This window comes from Corylus avellana, chromosome 2 (genome assembly GCF_965113065.1).
Source record: "Corylus avellana chromosome 2, dhCorAvel1.hap1.2, whole genome shotgun sequence".
Classification (NCBI taxonomy): Eukaryota; Viridiplantae; Streptophyta; class Magnoliopsida; order Fagales; family Betulaceae; genus Corylus; species Corylus avellana.
In genome coordinates this window covers 9,976,063-9,999,336 of record NC_142491.1, presented here as the reverse complement: position 1 = coordinate 9,999,336, position 23,274 = coordinate 9,976,063, and the positions used below count along the sequence as shown (strand labels likewise).

The window sequence follows — 23,274 nt, the reverse complement described above, 5'->3', positions numbered from 1 at the left end:
CTAGCAGCAGAACAAAACCAACCAAATCGTGAACAGAAAAACCAGCTAAACCAGAGGAGACCAACCAGTAACTATAAAACCAATATTAACAAAGCAAGTCTGCTGGTATATTCCATAAAGAGCAAAGCACAAGGTTTTCCCCAGTTTTTGAAAACTTCCCTTTTCCAATTACTTTGGTTCTGACTTCCGACAGAATTTTCTTCAACAATTGCTCCTCTGTTTTGGGATGTCCTGCATGCTTGATTTCATTTCTATTGCACCAGATGTTGTAGACAGTAGACCCCAAAGCCAAACAACAAGGCACAGCTTTAAAGGTTTTATTACCCCATTCACTGCATCCCATTTGCAAAACCTCCTCTCATATTATAGGAGAATTAGCTATTCTGCATCTAGACAAACAGAACCTCCATATTCTATAACTGAAGCTACCTTCAAAAAAAAGATGATCACGGCTTTCCAATTGATCCCTGCAGAAAACACAATTGACATCTCCTTTGTATCCCCTTGTCAGCAACCGATCTCCTGTATCAAGCCCTCCCTTCACAGCAAGCCATAAGATAAATGCTTGCTTAGGAATAGCAAGGGGAAACCAAACCAACTTCCACCAATCAATCAGTTCATTTTTCTCCCTAAGAGCCTCCCAAGTATCTGAACTAACAAAGAAACCATTCCTTGAAGCAGCCCAAATAGGCTGATCAACATGACCCAAACTGATTTCAGAAAGTCCTGCTTGAATTTCCACCAAAGCTTCAGATCTAGCAGGCTTCCATAACCATTCTCCATTGTGTATAACAAAAGAAAGCTTAGCTTCCACACTGCTTTGAGCATCATAAACAACTCTATAACCATATTTTTCAAGTAAGATGCCAGCAGGGTGCCACAAATCCATCCAGAGATGAATATTTTCCCCATTCCCAACTTCAAATCTCAAGAACTTTTTAGCAATAGACCTTAACTTGAGTAATTTCCTCCAACACCAGGAGCAGTTTTGAGGGATGCCAACACTCCATAAGCTCTTCTTCAGAAAATTATCTTTAATCCATGCCACCCAAAGAGAGCCAGATCTAGTAAACAAACTCCAGATGTGTCTCAGCATAGAAGTCTGATTCCATACTTCAATCCTCTTCAAACCTAAGCCACCCTCCTTTTTAGGGAAACAAACATCAAACCAAGCCACTTTTGCCTTTGCAGCCTCAACATCTTTCTCATTCCACAAAAATCTATTAAACTTCTGCTCAATAGACTTTATAATCGTTTTAGGAAGGATAAAGATACCTGTCCAGTACACTTGCAAACTATACAAAACTGAAGAAAGCAATTGAAGCCTTCCAGCATAAGATAGATTCTTGGATAACCAGGAATCAATTCTACCAGTAATTCTGTCCAGAAGCACTCCACAATCAGCAAAGGAAAGTTTGGCTGAAATTAAAGGAACCCCAAGATATCTCACCGGAAGTTTACCCTCCTTCATTTGCAAATCATTCAATAAGGAATGCTTAACCCTATCAGTAATTCCAGAACAATAAAAGGAACTTTTAGAAGGGTTTGCCTTAAGATCAGTCAACTCTTCAAACTCAACTAAAACAGCCTTAATAACTTTAATGGAGCTCAAACTAGCTTCAGAGAAAATAAGCAAATCATCTGCAAAGCAAAGATGAGTAAGCTTCATTTTAAGGCATTTAGGATGAAACTTGAAACCTGAGTCAACACCAGTAGAAGCAGCCATGAACCTAGAAAAAACTTCCATAGCTAAGACAAACAAATAAGGAGACAAGGGATCTCCCTGCCTTAGCCCCTTCTTCCCTTCAAAGTATCCAACCAAGGTACCATTCAAACAAATAGAAAACCTAGGAGAGGTGATCCACTCCTTGATCCAACTAAGGAATTTTCTTGGAAAACCAAAACAGTAAAGACAATGGATCATGAACTCCCAATTTACTGAATCATAAGCTTTCATGAGATCAACCTTCAAGGTGCATCTAGGATTTCCTGTACCTTTATGGTAATTCTTCACAATTTCCTGAGCTAGAAGAACATTTTCAGAAATGCTTCTAGAGGGAATAAAAGCTGACTGATTCATACTCACCAAATCTACTAGAAGAGGCAACATCCTGTTAGCAATAATCTTGGTAATGCACTTGTATATGACATTGCAGCAAGCTATAGGCCTAAAATCCCTCATAGTAGAAGGATTAATCTTCTTAGGTACTAGAGTAAGAATAGTGGCATTTACCTCTTTCAATAACAAACCAGAGAGGAAGAAACCTTTGATGGCTACAACCACATCCTTCCCAACAATAGGTCAAGAAGCCTTAAAGAAATCTGCAGAAAAACCATCAGGGCCAGGGGCCTTATTGGCTTTCATTTGGAACAAAGTCTCTCTAATCTCTTCTTCTGTGACTTCTTTCTCCAACAGACTTGCCTTATCAACAGAAATAGGCATAGGTATCAACTGTTGTATACGAGTTGCCTTAGTCTCATTAAAAGTCATCTGATTAGACCCCAGCAGCTTCTTGTAAAAATTCTCAGCTACCTGTTTGATTTGTTCCACATCTTCCACTCTATGACCCTGCTCATCCCACAGATGAGTAATGGTATTCTTGGCATGCTGCACTTTTATAGCTCGATGAAAAAAACTGTTGTTCTGATCACCTAGTTGCAGCCATTGCTTCCTAGCTTTTTGCTTCAAAAAGGACTCTTCAGCTTTTGTGATAGAAACATAAGTATGTAGACATTCCCTCTCCTTTAATAAACAATCAGCCCTCCCATACGAGGCAATAACAGCTTTTTGAGCTAAATCAAGATTGTCCCTGGCCTCCATAACTTTCTGTTTCAAATTCCCAAAACAAGCCACATTCTACCTCTTCAGCACAGCTTTAACAGATCTAAGTTTTACATAAAGCTGATACATTTTAACCCCATCAACCTGAATATCCCAACCTTCCTTAACCCAATCCAGAAAACCTTTATGTTCTAACCAATAATTGTAGAATTTAAAAGGCTTGGGACCAAAACTCTGCAAAAACCCGACAGATATAATAGCTGGAGAATGATCAGCAATGCCACTTGACTGAAACTCAACAATAGTTCTACCAAAAGTACTATCCAATGTTCATTAGCCAAAACTCTATCAAGCTTTCTAGCCACAAACCTAGGCTCCTCACTTTTATTATTCCAGGTGTAAAAACAGCCACTGAAATTAAGGTCTAAAACCTCAAGATCATTTAAGCATTGCCCAAACTCCACTTCATAAGAGTTCAGCTTTTCAGAGCCCCACTTCTCACCCAAAGACTTCACAACATTAAAGTCCCCACAAATCATCCAAGGATTAGTAGCCACTCTACCCTTCATAGAACTTAAACTAGTCCAAAGCAACTTCCTATCCACCCCTTTGTTAGCCCCATACACAAAAGAATGAAACCAACAACAATTATTCTTGTGAGACTTGATGAAACAATTAATACTCTGCTCACATTTATCAACCACAGTTACTTTATAATCAGCTTCTTCCAGCAAACCCATATCCTCCCCAGAAAATGCTTATCATAATTGAAAGCATAATCCCAATCAGGAACAATAACAAATCTGGTTCTATCTGCTTTATTTTCCTTCACTCTAGTCTCAATCAAACAAATTAGGCCAACCTTATGAATTTTGATCATATTTTTTACCTCCTGCTGCTAAGAGGGATGGTTCAAACCCCTCACATTCCATATCAGTAAATTCATACAGTAGGAGAAAACCCTCTCATCAAAGCCTCCTCCTCCTCTCCCAGTTTACTTTTCCCTTTGTCCTTCAAGAGATTAGTATTTTCCTCATTTAATACATGTTCAATAACTTTTTGAAGATATTGAGAGATATGATCTCCTCTCACCTCCCCTGAATCAATTCTACCATCTGCTCTAGCCAGCAAATGAAAAGAATTTGTCCAATGCCTTTGACTATCCTTAGCAGAAAGTTTAGTTACTGGAGTTTTCTTAGCAGATCGAACAAAATTCCATTGCTCCTGATTCACAACATTTGACACAGTTCCAATCTTAACCTCAGATTTTTTAACTCCAATATCAACCTGTTTTGAAAGAACAGGATCAATCCTTTTCGGAATCCAGACCTGCTTATCAACTTTTGTACAAGAGTAAGCCAAATGACCAAAGGTGTTACACTTCTTACATTTCACAGGTAACCAAGGGTATTCAATACCTACTGCAATCCTACTCCCATCAGCACCAACAATCTCAACTTCTTTAGGGAATTCTGATTCAATATTTACTTCGACCAACACCCGAGCAAACCTAAGTCTAAGCTGCTCTTCAGTAACAGAGTCAGCACAAAGGGGTTTTCCAACACCACTCGCCACATAACTCAAGCAAGTAACATTCCAGAATTCAATAGGCAAATTATGCAACTTAATCCAAACAGGAACAGAAGACAATGAAAGCTTTAGGAGCTGCATACCTGGAGTCCACTTTCGCAAGATCAGAGGCTTATTAGCCATATGCCACAATTTAGCCGCCAGAACCTCATCTCTCAACTTCTCATCCACAAATCTAAACAAGTATGTGCCATTTTCCATCAAAAAGACCTCAACCTTTCCATACTGAGCCCAAAGATTATCCATCGCTCGCTTGACAATATAATAAGGCAAAGGCTTATCGAGAAACTGGCCAACCAGAGAAGGTGACCATTTCAAGATGCCTTCCTCAACGACCTCCTTCGGCGGCTTCACAACAACTTTTCCATCCTCACGAGAAGGTGCAAAATAGTTCAACGTACCAAAAGACTTCTCAGACCAAAACAGCTGCCCCCAATCAAGAGCTGGATGCTTCTGTTCAGAAGCTTTACCACCTTCTGTGATCCCCTCCTTAACACTAGAGGCTCCCAAATTGTGAAGAACCTCCACGTCAGGAAGATTAGAACTAGCCTCCACAACATCCTCATTCACAGCAAACGCATCTACCTCCAATTGAACTCCACAGTCCAAAGACTCACCAATCTCCTCTTCATCGCTCAATGCTAAAGCGCAATCAACAGATCACGAAACACCATCCATAGCAACTTTCACCTCCTCCAAAGTCACCTTTGAGTTTTTCCTCCCGCCTCGACCTCTGTTGGCTTTCCTAGCCATATTACACCAATTTTCACTCCACCACCTACGGATTACTAGCACCAGAATTTTCCGGCACACCTTCACTGGAATTATTGTCGTCAGAAAAAGCACGCACCCTCACGCAAAACCAGAAAGAGCGCGTATCTCCAAATGCAGAAAATCTCAACAAAATTCTAACAGCTCTAGGAGACCTTTGCCACGTCAGCAAGGCCCAAAAAAACTCCACGAATCAGATGGAACCAGTTCCACATTGTTTTGTACAACACCCTTGATTTTGTCTATTCAACAAGGGAATACACTAACTAGCTTACAAGCCAGTTCACAGTAATACCACCTGGCCCCCTAGCTGACCCAATCAATTGGGTTTCCATGTGTTTTCATGGTGTCAGATGTAAGTCCATAGTCCCTTTGGAGCAGAACACAGTAGATTGATAACATAGACTACAATAAAAAAAACATATTCTCAAAAAGAAAGTCAATGAACAGCGTGTCATGTCTCTTGTGACTCATGAACTACTCACAGTAGATTGATCATCGTAGTCTCTATATTACATCAAAGAGATTCGAACAAGCACATGAACCATCAAAAAACACAGAACCAATGACATTAATTAATCACATTGAGAAATACACATTCTCATGATACAATCGTCTTGGTGTCAAGCTAGGATGTTGCCTAACGCTGAAAAATAGGCTGCGCGAAAAAAAAAAAAATAAAAAATAAAAAAAAAAAAATAAAAAAATCAGTCATTGCCTGTATTTCAGGGGTGGTTGGGAAGGGAGAATTTAAACACAAGTGGCGATATGTGAGCAAGGATTTTGATTGGAATCTAAAACTATGTAATAGCATAATAATCGGTATTTTTGACTCGGACATCACATTGTCCATGTCAAAACAGAGCAAGATAATACAAATCCAATGCCCAATAACTAACTTTTTGGCCAGACAATACCCAATAAATTGAAAATGATAATAACTGCCAACAATGACATAAATCAAATTGGAAGTCAAAATGTTACAAGTTTTCCATCCCACATACCTTCTCAGTTCTCAGACTGAAATCCTACATCCAGAAGACATCTTACCCTGATATACATTCAATAATTCAGGAACATCATCCTGAAACCTGATCACAAACAACTCCAAAAACTTCCTCTCAGTCGGTTTCAAGAAAGTCCCCAAGGCCAAGTTATTCTTGACCAAACCCTTGGCTAGCAAAATTTGAACAACCGACCACCGAGGGATAATTCTCTTTTCCAAGCTTAATTTTATAACTACAGGATTTGTAGCAATATGTTTTGGTGGCCAACCAACTTTGTTCACAAGGAAATCCATTGTTTTCGTCATCTTCTCTTCTGAAGATAGCATACAACTTGGAAACCTTTTAAATGCTGCGAGGGCCATGTCCTTTGACCAACCCCACCTCCTATAAAGCTCCAATTTTGATTCCAGCTTTGGTTTACTCATCTTCAATAACACCTGGATTGCCTCGACAAACGCCGTTTTCATTGGATCGAATCCCATTTCCATAACCTGGTGGACAGCCTCAACAAACTTAGTATGCTTAATAAAAGCGGAAGAGGGATAATTAGTTACCAGGAAAGAGATTGTAGATGGAGGCGCTCCAAGTTGTCTCAAAAGTGCAATGTTAGGAGCCATAGTATTCGTTTCATCACATAGAAAAGACCGTGGTGAGCGCTTGAAGGTTTTCAGGACTTTCTCGTCGACAAGAAGTACACTCTTGAGGAAATCATAGCAGGGGATAAGACGTTTCTTTAAGTTGCTTTTGAACAGAAATGGGTTTGACGAGAGGATGGTAATGAGTTCAGAGCTCGAAACCCCTATGGAACGCAAAAGCTCAATCTTGGGCAAAAGGGTCTTCTCAGGATCAGATAAAAGAACCGGGGGATGCTTCCTAACGATGTGGGAGATCTGGTCATTGCTGAACCCATTCTCTTTGAAAAGATTCAGCACTGAGTCTGGCCTCTCTGGGCTCTGAAATAGTACCCTCTGTGAGGCTAAAATTGCAGATTTTGCGGGCAACCCACAAGAGTTTATGAGGTAAGACACTGCAAAAGAATGTTTTTCCTCTTCTTCTGGTTTTTGATTAGATTCAGGTAAACTGCTTACTGATGTAAACGATTTGACAATAAAGAAACCATTTTGCTGAAGAAAACCCAAATGGGTTCTCCTGTGTTTGAGTGGTAGTAGCGGTCTTGAACAGAGAAAACGAAACATAACTGGACTCACCAAAAGTTTTCCTGAGACAGCTTCAACAATGCTCCTCTAACTGTTTGATTTAATCCTTCAGAGAACACTGCCCTGTAAAGAGTGAAGACTCTGAACTCTTCATGTCCTTCTAATCTGAGGGGCGCTTGAGCTCCATCAATAAATAATATGCAAAAAAATGCTTTATTTGTACTGGAAATATGTTGCTCGACAACGGAAACCAACACCAACGTAAACCACTTTTCTTTGGCATGCGAAGGACTCTTTTTGCTCTTGCTGAATTGTAAGAGTTGAAGACTTATTTGGGTATTATTGTCCTTTTAGTGATACCATTTTGTTCTGTATGCCTATGGCAGAAAATTCAATAGCTTTAGCCTTGAGAAGTGAGTTTCCCTTGTTTAACTATAAATTTCAACTGATTTTGGTTTGCTACATCTGGTTTTTGATTGCAAACACAGAACATGATGTTATGAAATGTTGGAGAGGTCAAATAAAACTAATAAATATGATATATTTGAAAGATGGTGCTGTCATTAACATAATTGATAGTAAAGAGAATATTGCCAATAAAGTGGTAGTTTGATAATATGTGTAATTTTTTTTTTTTTTTTTTAAAAAAAAAAACAGAACAAAGGTGATTTGCCTTGAAAAATGTTTTCGACGTTTGGCTCATACGGAAAATCAGTGACGGTAGGCAACAACCAATGACTTTCGATGGCGATCAAAAATGGCCTGTGATATGATAACTTCTAACAAAATCTGATGGCAGATTCCTATGACCTTTGACGATGAATCGAGCGGGAGATGACGACTAGCGACTTCTGGCAACAAATTCCGGTAGGCATAGATTTCCAACAACCTCCCGCAACAGCAACAAATAAACTACGTGAAACGATTATATGAATAGAAAATCAAAAGGCAATTTGATAATCTAAATTTTTTTTAAAAAAAAAAAAAAAAATCAAACCGAAGGTTGTTAGTGCTCTGAAAATGTTGACATGTGAGAGAAACAATTGAATTCTAGATTACTTATGAATCCACTCATAACTTCAAGGATGTTTTTGGAATTTACAGTATAGGAGAGATTCTGCTGATTAAATACAATTGTATTTTACACTAAACTCATAAATACAAAAAAAAAAGAAAAAAAAAAGAACTCATTAATCCATTGACAAATACATGCAATAACACACAGCTACATACCGAGAAACCCTTGGCTCAATGTAGCATCAGAATTCACATAATTCAATGGTATAGTTACCTGCATTTGTCTGAGACACCGTTTATTTCCGCGTAAAATGTTTTTCCTTAGAAATGTTTTGAGTAAAATCACCTTTCAAAAAAATGATTTCAACTAAAAATATTTTCCAGCGTTTTGCTGTTACGGAGAATCAACAAACATTTCTTATAATTTCATTCAATTATAATAACCTATAAAGAAACATCTACTGCTATTAATCACTAAATTCATGTAATGAAACAAGTGGTTTCATCCATTAATTTCAGAGAAAATCCTAACAAAGAGGTCACAAGATCTTTCAAATTCATCAATTTTCCCTATCCTACTCCCAGATTGCATACAAATGAAAAGGAAGCAACTCGATCGACTAGAGCAAGCTAAGGCTTCTTTAGAGACTTGGTGGCCCAGGATGGAGACTAGGGCCCTTCGGCAGCTTTTTCCGCCGTCTTCTTGGGCAAGGGAACAGGGTTGATATTGGGAAAGACAAGACCATGAGCAACAGTAACTTCCCAAGGTCTTCATCGTTCCTCACAGCCAGCAGTTCTTCTTGTTGTCACGAGCTGCATTTCCAGCCAACTCCAGCACTTTCACACACATTTATGCACAATGACTTCATAATCAAGAACGAAAACTAGAGGCTGAAATTGAAGCAGTGCAGAACAGAAAAATATCAAAAGAAAAGAAACACACCACCTCACTTTGCAATCAAACACATACTAAAAACTCCATATTAAATAGCCAATTTGATAAGTTTTCAGAAATTTATGAAAGGTCAAACCCACATGGAGAAAAGTAAAACCTACAAAATTTCCACATGTTATCTTGAAAAAATTATCAAATGAAACAATGGTACGGACCAAGAAATACTTCCACAAGTTTTTTGCACAATCACAAAACTCATCTTCTCCAACCATGAGATGAGCTACCGGTATAATATCTGAATGAATAAAACGAAATATACCTACTGTGCAGCAAAAGCATACATAACAACATCTACTGGAAAGATGTTTTTGCATTTAAAGTGGACATGTGAGAAACACGAATGAACTCTAGACTCTACTTATGAATCAACTTAAACTTCAAGGATGTTTTGGCATTTACAGTGCATGAGGAATCTCGCTAATTAAAGCTAGTTGAAATCTAGGCCGAACTCATGGGATCAGTAATTACCTGCCCGAATTGCTAGTAGGTAATGTTTCATGTCATTCATTGATGTTCTTGGAAGGTCAGCTAAGGACAACGGGAAACCCTTGGCTCAAAGTAGAATCAGAATTCACCAAGTCCAATGGAGTATTTTCCTACCTTCTGTCAATTATTACTTAGTTGCTAGCATATGATTCTTTGTTTCAATTTGCTCCTATATAACCAGTTCTACAATTTTTGCACATTATATAACCCCACTGAATTAACGACCTAATTGCTTTCTTCGGAATCTAATCCACAACATCATAACACCACTACTCTTTGCAGATGAACCTATGACTGCAGTAGAAAATTTTAAGCATCACACATCCACAGAATGCATAACCATTGAGATGACACCACAACACCCAAAGACAACAAATAAATACCAATGGATAGCTGGCCACATATTATGAGTTCGCATGTAAAATGATAAAGGAGAAAACACAAGCCATATACAGAAGTTCTCAGTTCAACAATGCTACCTATTTCTCTATATGCTTGGAGGATGACCTTGTCAAGAGAACTCAAAACTGTCCAAAGACTCCATTTAATTAAAATATCATAATAGGCCTAATGTAGGTCAACTAGATAGCAAATTCACAAGTTATAAAGGGCCTTATGCCTTAAGAACACACATAACCAATCACATTAAATGCATTGAGAAATAGACAATCATGATACAATCGTCTTGGTGTCAAGCCAGGATGTTCCATAACACTAAAAAATAGGCTGAGCAAAAACAAAAGCCATAAAAATCAGTCATTGCTTGCAACTCAGGGTCATTTTTCTTTTTTCAGGGGTGGTTGGGAAGGGGGAATTCAAACACAAGTGGCGATATGTGAGTTAGGATTTTGTTTGGAATCTAAAAACTATGCCATAGCATATTATTTGATATTTTTGACTTGGACATCACATTGTCCATGTCAAAACAGAGCAAGATAATACAAGTCCAATGCCCAATCACTTACTTTTTGGCCAGAAAAAACCCAATAAACCGAAAATGCTATACTGCCAACTATGACACAAATGAAATTGGAAGTCAAAATGTTACAAGTTTTCCATCCCACGTACCTTAGACTGAAATCCTACATCCAGAAGACATCTTACCCTGATATACATTCAATAATTCAGGAACATCGTCCTGAAATCTGATCACAAACAGCTCCAAAAACTTCCTCTCAGTCGGTTTCAAGAAAGTCCCCAAGGCCAAGTTATTCTTGACCAAACCCTTGGCTTGCAAAATTTGAACAACCGTCCACCGAGGGATAATTCTCTTTTCCAAGCTTAATTTTATAACTACAGGATTTGTAGCAATATGTTTTGGTGGCCAACCAACTTTGTTCACAAGGAAATCCATTGTTTTCGTCATCTTCTCTTCTGAAGATAGCATACAATTTGGAAACCTTTTAAATGCTGCGAGGGCCACGTCCTTTGACCAACCCCACCTCCTATAAAGCTCCAATTTTCATTCCAGCTTTGGTTTACTCTTCTTCAGTAACACCTGGATTGCCTCGACAAACGCCGTTTTCATTGGATCGAATCCCATTTCCATAACCTGGTGGACAGCCTCAACAAACTTAGTATGCTTAATAAAAGCTGAAGAGGGATAATTAGTTACCAGGAAAGAGATTGTAGATGGAGGCGCTCCAAGTTGTCTCAAAAGTGCAATGTTAGGAGCCATAGTTTTCGTTACATTACTTAGAAAAGCTCATGGTGAGCGCTTGAAAGTTGTCAGGACTTTCTCGTCAACAAGAAGTACACTCTTGAGGAAATCATAGCACAGGGGATAACACGTTTCCTTATGTTGCATCTGAACAGAAATGGGTATGCAGAGATGATGGCAATGAGGTCAGAGCTCGAAACCCCTATGGAACGCAAAAACTCAATCTTGGGCAAAAGGGTCTTCTCAGGATCAGATAAAAGAATTAGGGGATGCATCCTAACAATTTTGGAGATCTGGGCATTGTTGAATCCATTCTCTTTGAATTGATTCAGCACCGAGTCTGGTCTCTCTGGGCTCTGAAATAGTAGCCTCCGGGATTTTAAAATAGCAGATTTTGTGGACAACCCACAAGAGTTTATGAGATAAGACACTGCAAAAGAATGTTTTTCCTCCTCTTCTGGTTTTTGATTAGATTCAGGTAAACTGCCTACTGATGTAAACGATTTGAGAATAAAGAAACCATTTTGCTGAAGAAATCCCAAATGGGTCCTCCGGTGTTTGAGTGGTAGTAGCTGTCTTGAACAGAGAAAACCAAACATAACTGACTTACCAAAAGTTTTCCTCCGACAGCGTCAACTGGGATCCTGTAATTCCTTCAGAGAAAACTGCCCTCCGAAGGCTTTGAATCTCTTCATGCGCTTCTAATCTGAGGGAAACCATTCGAATTTCGAGGTGCGTTTCCCGTTGCCATTTTATAAAGAAAATGTATAATTTTAAATAAAATTGGAGAAAATTGATTATTTGGCATTGCAGTTTAAAAAAATTGTGATTTCAAAACCTAAAAAATTATAATTTTTCTAGGTCGCCGGTAAGTTGATGTTTTTTTTAATGGCTAAAATTGCGATTTTAAAAATTGAACTGCAATTTTGCCACTTTAATTGCTTTTTAAAATCACATTTTAAAATCGCTATTTTTAATTACACTTTTTGAAATCATAATCCTAACATACCCTAAATGAATCTCTAAAGACATGTTTATGCTATGGCCAATCGACTTTTGTACATTATCATTTTGTAGTTGCAATTTCATCATTATACATTTATTCTGAAATTCATGTTCTGTTTGTACTGATGTAAAATATTTTTAATTGAAAAATGTTTACCGTTGGTTAGTACAAAAAATTAGTGACCTCAAGCAACAACCGATGAGCTCTAACGGTGCCAAAAAATTTCTGGCAACTTCCAATGAAATTTGATGGCAAATTCCTATGACCTTTGACGGCAAATTCCAGCAAGAGGCGGCAGCCTACCACTTCCAATAACAAATTGTGATAGGTAGAGATTTCCAACGACCTCCAGCGGTGGTGAAGAATGAACTGCTAGAGAAAATACGTATAAGAATAAGAAGTTTAAACTTGAAAAATAATTTATTATTTTAAAAAACGAAACTCATTTTAAAGATATTAAAAAAAAAAATATTCTAGTCAACCAAAAATGTTTTCACCACAATTTACGAGCTTACCAAACACTAAAAAATAAGAAAAAAATAATAATAAAATATGTTATGTCAAAACAAATGAAGAATATTACCTCGATCTTTCAATATAATCTTCCATGTATGTCTGTTATTTTTTTTGAAATAATCACAAACCTCTTTTTCTCCATCCACGGGATGAGCAACCACTAAGTTAGGCTTTTTTTTTTTTTTTTTTTTCTTTCCTTTTTCTTTTTGTGAAATCATAGTACATTTATAACTGAAAAAAAAAAAAAGAAAAAAAAAGGGAAATGTTACACACTCTCATTTCTTCATAATCATTTTTCCATTCCATTAGATGGCTTTTAAAATCACTATTAAATTTGAAATGAATCATTATTGGATTTTGTTGAATAGATATGTATGAGTTGAATCTAAGAAGTGTGATTGATTAATATAGTAGTGTTGGGCTCAAATCTATAGGCTTAAGCTTTTGAGTTGTGTGGTGTCTCAACATGTTATATTATGAGCTCACTAAAAAGACTCCCTAAGATATTAATCTTCTTAACAAGTGGTATTCAAGCCGCGGTAAGGAAGAGTGGCACATGCACATACAAAAGCTTCTTGGAGTACAGACAAAAAAGGTGCAAATGAGTTAGAACAAATATGCAAGCTGTGAGCATGAATATGAGTCCCTAGAGAAGGAGCAACAAGGTTCAAAGCATAAGGCACAACAAGAAGTCCATGAAGTAGGGACAAAAGTATGTGGCATGGACAAAACCCACAAGTAATCATGGAGATAGCTCATAAGATTGATAAAAGGTTTTCTTTTGAGGGGAAGTGTAGCAATGTGATGATGAACTCATACATAAGGGAAGGATCGTTGAGTATATATGTGTGAGTGTAAAATGATAAAAGTCCCACATTGAAAAGATCTAAGAAGTGTGAGGGATTAATAGAGTACTGTTGGGCTCAAATTCATAGGGGATTAATAGAGTACTGTTGGGTTCAAATTTATAGGCTTAAGCTTTTGGGTTATGTTGTCTCAACTTTTGGGTTATATTTTAATTTAATAGTAGTTTTAAAAGCCATTTAAGGGAAGTGTTAAAATGAGTGTAAAAAAGTGAAAGTATGTATAACAGCTTTCTAGTACGCAGTGAGAGCACTATCACTCCCTTCCTTAAATGAAGGTAAAACTTCCAAAAAACCATTTTGGCATTTCCTAAATGAAGGAAAACAAAAATGCTACCCTACATTTAGGATAACACTTTTGTTTCCTTTACCTTTATTTTGTTTTTTTTTAAAAAAAATGATTCTCTTTTCTTTGTTTCTTCTCAGTTTCCCATATCATTTATTTAAAGTAGTATTTAAATGAGTTTTCCTTTTCTCTCTATTTCTCTTAACATTTATTTGATGAGAGCCCTTACTATCAGGTCATGCCTTAAAACCCTCTTTTACAGCATCCAATCAAATTTTGACACCTCACTTACAACACCAAAATACAATATAATAGGATTAACCACACATGATTACATCTTCTTCTAACCCATTCCGACGATGACACCATAGATTCTGGTGGCTACGTTTGGCCGGAACCCAAACTAGAACCCAACCAAACCAACTCACAAAACCCACCCCCATTGGAACCCAACCCGAACCAACCTAGAAAACCCACCCACTTTCCACTACCCCAAGCAGACGAATAGAGTGAGATTGAGTGATCAAAATGAAGGAAGAGAGAGAGAGAGAGAGAGAGAGCTAGGAGAGAGACAGAGACAGTGAGGCGAGAGAAAGAGAGAGGCTGTTGTGCCAAATACCCACCTAAATTAATAGGCGAATATTTGGTACGTTTTAACTCGCAAGTGCACATAATCAAAACAATAGTATAGGGTCCAAGTACGAGATCATTCCCACGAGGATTGGTAAATTTTGATTAAAATTAATTTTGTAAATAAAATAAGATAAAAGATTGATTTTGATTTAATAAAGATAAAATGTAGTATTTTGATATCCACCACTAATCAAACTTTAAATAATATAACAATATGCAGTGTTCCAATCATATCAAGATTTCTTAATGTTCCAATCATGAGTGTATATTTTAACTCTTTTATTTCTTAAATGATTTAGCATGGGTGTCTACTAAGTTGTTCTATAAGAAAGTATAAATCTATGAAAATCGACAAACACATGGAGCTTAAGGCATGGGTGTATACTCCTGGATCCCTATGTTAATTACCCCAAGAACCCGCAAATATATCTTTTGTCACTCTGTTAAGCCCAGGACTAAGTCATCCAAATTGACTTAAATAACTAATCCATACCACATACATATGTTGGCCAAACATATTCATATGAGAAATTCAATAAAGTAGGGAAAAATTAAGTTAAGCATCACAATATGATTATCACAAATGCGCCAATATTGAAATATTAAAGAGACATGATTAGGGCTTCAATCTAACTATACTAAAGTATTTAGTTACACATAAATGGGATGCTAATCATCCTCACAACAAAATAAGAAGGAAAAAAATAAACCCAAAAAAAAGATTCCTTGAAGAGCCTCCAATTCTTCTCCTAGAGCTTGTCCCCTCAAAATTGTATGTTTATAGGCATATTTATAGAGATTATGGGAACCCTAGAAGCCTCTAAAAACCCTAAAAATCGTAGGTTTTAAGTCCTAATCCACTTGAGCCTAGGTGTAGTGTGCTCAAGCGCACTGCACCTGAATGCTTGATCTTGATCTTGATCCAAGACTTCTAGCTTTTTCCCAAAAATTGCGCTTTAAATCTGAATTTTCCAGAATTGCATCATTTTTCTCAGAAACCTATAAAAACACAAAAAATACAAAAATGAAATAAAATAACACAAAAATAACAAGACTAGGAAACTAACAAATGCAAATTAAGGGGTTAAAATATGAATATTTTAGCATTTATCAAAGGCGAAGAAGCGGAAAATGACCTATGTATGGCCACAGTGGCGCTGTGAGGCGGTATGGAGCGACTGATACAGCTCTATTCCAGCGTGAACTGTTACGTGTCTTTCAAGAGATCTACGTGTCATTCATCAGTTACTTGGTTGTGTTATGACTGTTAAGGTGCTTATCAAATAAATGTGCCCTTTGGACTACTGTCAGTTATGTTTATGTTTTAATTGTAATAGTTCAATATTGTAACGGGTCTGTTACTATTGGGTCAGTTACTACAGTGGTGTAATGGGTCAGTTATTGTAACTCTTATTTAATTTCCTTGGTGAATGAGTAGAGCATCCAATTTGAAGCCAAAAGCAAAGTGTGGAGGACAAGACCCCCTCAAAGTGGTCTACCTGTTCAATTTCATTTCCTCTACAAACCACCCATTACAATTTGGTATTAGAGCCTTCGATCCTCGGATGGCAGAAGGTACAAGGATGAACCAACTCTTTGAGACCTTAAATCAACTTAAGGCTCAACAAGCTACATATCAGGAGACACAGGAAGTTCACTAGAAAATGTTTACAAAAATTACTCAACAACTCGGCACCCTAGTCGCTAGCTATGAATCTTTGTCTAAAAGGGAAAAAGATGGCGAAGGGTCTTCCAATCAGCAAGGGCAGCACCACACTAGATGGGAGAATCACAATTTTGAATAAGGTATTCCAAGGCGTTCCCTTAAGCTGGATATTCCCAGGTTCAATGGGGACGACCCCACGAGCTGGATCCTTCAAGCGCAGCAGTTCTTTGAGTTTCACCAAATTCCAGCCCAACAAAGGATTAATATATCTTCATTTTACATGGAAGGAAGAGCCTTACTGTGGTAGCAATGGATGGCGGAGTCTGGAGTGTTGAAATCTTGGGAAGAGTTCACCCGAGCTCTAACCGTGAGGTTTGGCCCGTCCTTGTTTGAGGATGCAGTGGCAGCCTTCACCAAGCTGAGGCAAATAGGGTCGATTGAGGAGTACTAGTCTCAATTAGAAGTCCTGTCCAGCAAAATACAAGGGATAGATGAGGAGTTTAAGGTTAGTAGTTTTATTAGTGGACTGAAGGAGGAGATAAGGATTACTGTAACCATATTCAGGCCATCTACCCTCATAGCAGCCTTTGGCTTAGCAAGGTTGCAGGAGGAAAGGGAAGCCTTGAGCAGCAAGGGTCCTAAATCAGAAGGTGGAAAGTTGACTTACCTTACTATTATTAGGCCAGATATCTTATATGCAGTGAGTGTTGTGAGTCAGTTCTTGGAGACTCCTAGGGTTTCACATTGGGAAGCTGTTACTTGTATTGTTCGATATTTGAAAAGAGCTCCTAGCCTTGGGATCTTGTATAGACCGAATGACACCTTCAGGTAGAAGGGTTTACTGATGCAGATTGGGCAGGTTCTCCCTTAGATAGGCGATCCACTATAGGATATTGTATATTCTTGGGTGGTAATTTGGTGACTTGGAAAAGCAAAAAACAGACGGTGGTGGCACGATCTAGTGCCGAAGCAGAATATAGGGCAATGTCTAATACTACAAGTGAATTGACGTGGTTACAACATTTCCTCTAGGAGATCAAGTTCGCTGCTCCTACTCCTGTCCCGTTATTTTGTGATAATCAAGTTGCTATACATATTGGGTCCAACTCTATTTTTCATGAAAGAACCAAGCATATTGAGGTCAATTGTCATTTTGTTCGAGATAAGATACTCAGCGGAGATATATCTACACCATTCGTGAAGTCTGGAGATCAGCTAGCTGATATATTTACAAAACCCTTGTGTCAGAAGAAGTTAGAGCTCATTTGTTCCAAGCAGGACTTATATGATATATATGTTTCAGCTTGAGGAGGAGTGTTAAAAGTATGTTTTTCTAGTTGTTTTTCGTTTGCTTGTATCTTTCAAGCTAGATTCATATGATATATATGCTCCAGCTTGAGAGTGAGTGTTAGAAGTGTTAGGGTTTGAGTCATTAGGATTTTGGGGTAGTTTAGTCTTTATGGTATTTTCTTAATCCTAAATAATAGGATACTTGTATTAGGTTAACATAAGTTGAATAATATAATAACCTCAATCTTTTATGTCTAAACCGTTCATACAAACTTTAACAGGCAGCATCATTGACTGATGTTAATGCTGGATATGTTGAATCATGGGAATCTTCAGCTACGACATGATCATTGCCTTGATGAGGCTTTGCTTTGAAAGCTGGTGAGGATGAGGTGTCGGCAAGATCAGTGAGGTTGAGAGGAGCTGGCAGCTTAGCTGGCTTAGATGAGTCATGTAGTCTAACGAGAGGAAGTAGATGAGAGGTTGGAGAGTGATTTTTTTGATAAAAGGAACGGAAAGGTGACGGTTTTATCTGCTTTTGCTTTGTATCGCACGAAGTGGTTGAAGGAATTTGTATGTATGTATGCGTGTGGGTGACGAAGTGGTTGAAGGAATTTGTATGTGTGCTCTGTGAGAGAGAGAGAGAGAGAGAGAGAGAGAGAGAGAGAGAGAGATGGGAATTTGAGATTCGGGAATGAAGGACGAGTTGGGTGGTGGGCTGGCCGAGAGAGCTGGCGTGGGGAAGAAGCAGCAAACAAACTGTCCAATACACCCATGACCCATCAATCAAACAAGTGCAGATCAGGAAAAAAAAAAAGAAAAAAAAAGAGCACTTTTGTCCTGTATAATATTCTCCAACTTCATTCAGATCCAAGATTCGCTAACATATGATCACAAAATTAACAACTTTTAAATTTCAACTTCTAAAACTATATTAATCTCATAACTAAAAATCCAAACTTCCAAAGAATTAATCGAAACCAAGACTTGTAACTATCAACCAAAGCCAACCTCAAAAACCATATCTTAAAAAAAAAATATCAAAGCACTACCCCATTTCTGCTACTTATCTTTACTACCGATCGAACCCCACTAGTTGTCAATATGCTACAGAGCAATAAGCTCAGCTCTTACACTCTCCACCATTGTGCAATCTGCCAAAAAGGCTCTTCACATGTCTTTGTTTGGAGTGAATAGATAAAGCAATTTAACTCTCTGATTACAGTTAATCCTAGTACCATGGAGTACTACTCACAGGCTCATTATATGCATAGAGAGCATACTTCTTCAGTTATATAATCATGCTTCGGATGACCTATAACTATTGATGCTTTTCTAGAAGCTTCTTCCCACTTCTCCAAATTTCACTCCCATTGATTCTATAATTCTCCTTTAAGACAGAAAACTACTCTATAGTTTCATTCCCTTCGCCCAAATTTTCTAAGCAACCAGACATAAATTATGACTGAATTTTCATCTCCGGAACGCAAAACTTCATTAACAACCAAATAAAGAATTAGCAGGAACAACAAAATGCATTTAACAAGAAAAACAAAACCAGCAATGTACTTCATAATTCCACCGCCAAAACAACAAATCAACAAAAATTCCCAAGAAAATCATATTTCCCTGAAGATCAACAAAATCCCAAAAATCACTTCAACAGCATTTCCCTGAGATTGAGAAGCAAAACCTCAGATTCAGAAGCATAAGGCTGAGGCGCGAAGGAGACTGGTATCCGCTTCATGCTTGTTTTGGGAGAGGGCGCACAAATGAGGAATATACAAAGAAGAAAAAACGAATTAGTGAAACAAATTGGCTCGGCAGACCGGACAAACGAGCTTGGTAAGAGGCTAAACCACTGTAACACTACCGAGCTTATTGCATGCGGTATTTTGAGGGAGCAAGGCAAAATCTGGTGAAAAATGAGAAGTGGAGAGCCCGCATGTAAAAGGCAAGGCAAATTAATACCAATGGAATGCTGGCCACGTGTGATAAGTTCGCATGTAAAACGATAAACAAGAAAACACAAGCCATATACAGAAGTTTTCAAATAAATAATACTACCTATTTCTCTATGTGCTTCGAGGATGATCTTGTTAAGAGAACTAAAAACTCTACCAAGACTCAAATCTCATAACAGGCCTAATGTAGTTCAACTAGATAGCAAATTCACTGGTTATAAAGTGCCTCATGCCTTAAGCACACACAGAACCAATAAAATTGAGAAATAGACACTCATGATACAATCGTCTTGGTGTCAAGCTAGGATGTTCCATAACACTTAAAAAATAGGCTGTCAGAAAAAACAAAAGCCAGAAAAATCAGTCATTGCCTGCATTCAGGTCATTTTTATTTTTTTGGGGGCGGCTGGGAAGGGGGAATTCAAACACAAGTGGCTATATGTGAGTTAGGATTTTGTTTGGAATCTAAAAACTATGTCATAGCATAATATTCGATATTTTTTACTGGGACATCACATTGTCCATGTCAAAACAGAGCAAGATAATACAAATCCAATGCCCAATAACTTACTTTTTGGCCAGACAATACCCAATAAATTGAAAATGCTATAACTGCCAACTATGACACAAATCAAATGGGAAGTCAAAATGTTACAAGTTTTCCATCCACATACCTTCTCAGACTGAAATCCTACAGCCAGAAGACATCTTACCCTGATATACATTCAACAATTCAGGAACATCATCCTGAAATTTGATCACAAACTTCTCCAAAAAGATCCTCTCAGTCGGTCGCAAGAAAGTCCCCACACCCAAGTTATTCTTAACCAAACCCTTGGCTAGCAAAATTTGAACAACAGAACACCGAGGGATAATTTTGTTTTCCAAGCTTAAAGTTATAACAGAAGGATTTCTAGCAATATTTGCTGATGGCCACCCAATTTTGTTCACAAGGAAATCCATTGTTTTCGTGATCTTCTCTTCTGAAGATAGCATACAATTTGGAGACCTTTTAAATGCTGCGAGGGCCATGTCCTTTGACCAACCCCACCTCTTATAAAGCTCCAATTTTGATTCCAGCTTTGGTTTCTTCATCTTCAATAACACCTGGATTGCCAGGACAAACACCGTTTTCATTGGATCAAATCCCATTTCCCTCACCTGGTGGACAGCCTCAACAAACTTCGTATGCTTAATAAACGCTTCAGAGGGAAAATTAGTTACCAGGAAAGAGATTGTAGATGGAGGCGCTCCAAGTTGTCTCAAAAGTGCAATGTTAGGTGCCATAGTAGTCGTTACATTACTTAGAAAAGCTCGTGGTGAGCGCTTGAAAGTTGTCAAGACTTTCTCGTCAACAAGAAGTACACTCTTGATGAAATCATAGCTGGGAATAAAACGTTTCTTTAAGTTTATTTTGAACAGAAATGGGTTTGACGAAAGGATGGTAATGAGTTCAGAGCTCGAAACCCCAATGGAACGCAAAAGCTCAATCTTGGGCAAAAGGGTCTTCTCAGGATCAGATAAAAGAATCAGGGGATGCATCCTAACGATTTTGGAGATTTGGGCATTGCTGAATCCATTCTCTTTGAAAAGATTCAGCACTGAGTCTGGTCTCTCTGGGCTCTGAAATAGTACCAAATGGCTCTGGGATGCTAAAATTGCAGATTTTGTGGACAAGCCACAAGAGTTTATGAGGTAAGACACTGCAAAAGAATGCTTTTTCTCTTCGTCTCGTTTTTCATTAGATTCAGATAAACTACCTACTGATGTAAACGATTTGACAATAAAGAAACCATTTTGCTGAAGAAATCCCAAATGGGTCCTCCTGTGTTTGAGTGGTAGTAGCTGTCTTGAACAGAGAAAACCAAACATAACTGACTTACCAAAAGTTTTCCTCCGACAGCTTCAACTGGGCTCGTGTAATTCCTTAAGAGAAAACTGCCCTCCGAGGACTTTGAACTCTTCCTGCGCTTCTAATCTGAGGGGGCGCTTGAGCTCCATCAAGAAATGATATGCCCAAAAAAAAAAAAAAAAGCTTTATTTGTACTGGAAATATGTTGTTCGAGGACGGAAACCACTCGAGGTGCGATTTTATAAATAAAATGTGTGATTTTAAATTAAATTGGAAAAAATTGATTATTTGGTATTCAAATTTTTAAAAATTGCGGTTTCAAAACGTTAAAAATTTTCATTTTTTCAAATCGTGGATAATGATGTGTTTTTTTTAATGGTTAAAACTGCGATTTAAAAAACGAAACTGCAATTTTGCTAAATGCTTTTTAAAATCATTTTCAAATCGCACATTTTAAAATCATTATTTTTAAAATGTTGCTAAATGCTAACTGTTTTTAAAATTATGTTTTCAAATCGCACATTTTAAAATCATTATTTTTAATCGCATTTTTTGACTTTGTAATCCCAAATAGACCCTAAATGAACCTCAAAAGACAGATGTTTATGCTATGGCCAATCTACTTTTGTACGTTATCATTTTGTAGTTGCAATTTCATCATTATACTGAAATTTGTGTTTTGTTTGTACCGAGGTAAAATGTTTTTAGTTGAAAAATATTTTCACCGTTGGTTAGTACTGAAAATTAGTAACCTCGAGCAACAACTGATGACCTCTAACGGTGGCCAAAAATTTTTGGCGACTTCCAATGAAACCTGATGGCGGATTCCTATGACCTTTGACGGCTAATTCCAGCAAGAGGTGGCTCCAATAACAAATTCCGACAGGTAGATTTCCAACGATCTCAAGCAGTGGTGAAGAATGAACTATCAGAGAAAATGCGTACAAGAATGATGAGTTCAAACTTGAAAAATAATTTACAATTTTAAAAAAAGGAAACTCATTTTACAGATATTAAAAATGATTTTTCTAGTCAACCAAAAATGTTTTCAGTTTAACTACAATTTATGGGCGTATCAAATACTAAAAAAATAAGAATTTTTTTTTTTTTTTTTTTAAAAAAAAAAAACAAACATTTTATGTCAAAACAAACGAAGAATATTACCTCAATTAGATAAAAGCTGCTTTCAATATAACCTTCCATGTTTGTCTGTTATTTTTTGGAATAATTACAAACCTCTTTTTCTCCAACCATGAGATGAGCAACCACTAAGTTAGGATTTTTTTTTTTTTTTTTTTGAAAGCATAGTATATTTATAACTACACACTCTCACTTCTTCACAATCATTTCTCTACTCCATTAGATGACTTTTTAAAACCATCATTAAATTTAAAATGAATCGTTATTGAATTTTGTTGAGTATATATGTGTGAGTGTAAAATGATAGAAGTCCCGCATTGAAAAAATCTCAGAAGTGTGATTAGTTAATATAGTAGTGTTGGGCTCAAATTCATAGGCTTAAGCTTTTTGAGTTGTGTCTCAACTTGCTATGTTATGATCTCAGTAAAAAAACTCTATAAGGTATCAATCTTCCTAACAAGTAGTATTAGAGCCGATGGTAGTGTGCGCTAAGGTGGAGTGGCACATGCACACACAGAAGTTTCTTGGAGTATAGACAAAAAATGTGCAAAGTGCGAACATAGATTATTGTCTTTGAAATGGAGGGCAAAGGTTCATGGCATAAGCTTGCAACGGTTCATGGAGTTAGAACAA

At 37.4% G+C, this 23,274-nt stretch overlaps 2 protein-coding genes and 1 pseudogene across 3 annotated transcripts; all 3 read right to left on the bottom strand.

The window, feature by feature from the left end:
• Positions 1 to 6,043: 6,043 nt before the first annotated feature.
• On the bottom strand, positions 6,044 to 7,612 carry LOC132165738 (uncharacterized). Its single transcript, XM_088513635.1, has one exon. The coding sequence runs from the start codon at positions 7,344 to 7,346 to the stop codon at positions 6,159 to 6,161; it is 1,188 nt and encodes a 395-aa protein (XP_088369761.1). The 5' UTR covers positions 7,347 to 7,612; the 3' UTR covers positions 6,044 to 6,158.
• Positions 7,613 to 8,809: 1,197 nt separating this feature from the next.
• LOC132176572 (uncharacterized) lies at positions 8,810 to 12,130 on the bottom strand (annotated as a pseudogene). Its single transcript, XR_009439536.2, has 2 exons — positions 10,834 to 12,130; positions 8,810 to 9,215 (listed from the first exon to the last, which is right to left on the bottom strand). The product of XR_009439536.2 is annotated as an uncharacterized LOC132176572 (transcript).
• Positions 12,131 to 15,323: 3,193 nt separating this feature from the next.
• On the bottom strand, positions 15,324 to 21,669 carry LOC132176528 (uncharacterized). Its single transcript, XM_059588782.2, has 2 exons — positions 20,324 to 21,669; positions 15,324 to 15,728 (listed from the first exon to the last, which is right to left on the bottom strand). Exon 1 carries the CDS (start codon positions 21,519 to 21,521, stop codon positions 20,328 to 20,330), a length of 1,194 nt encoding a protein of 397 aa, XP_059444765.2. The 5' UTR covers positions 21,522 to 21,669; the 3' UTR covers positions 15,324 to 15,728; positions 20,324 to 20,327.
• Between the last annotated feature and the right edge of the window lie 1,605 nt (positions 21,670 to 23,274).

Bases quoted from the DNA above. Each gene is read 5' to 3' on its own strand.
- LOC132165738 (XM_088513635.1), bottom strand. From the start codon at position 7,346: ATGTTTCGTTTTCTCTGTTCAAGACCGCTACTACCACTCAAACACAGG.
- LOC132176528 (XM_059588782.2), bottom strand. From the start codon at position 21,521: ATGTTTGGTTTTCTCTGTTCAAGACAGCTACTACCACTCAAACACAGG.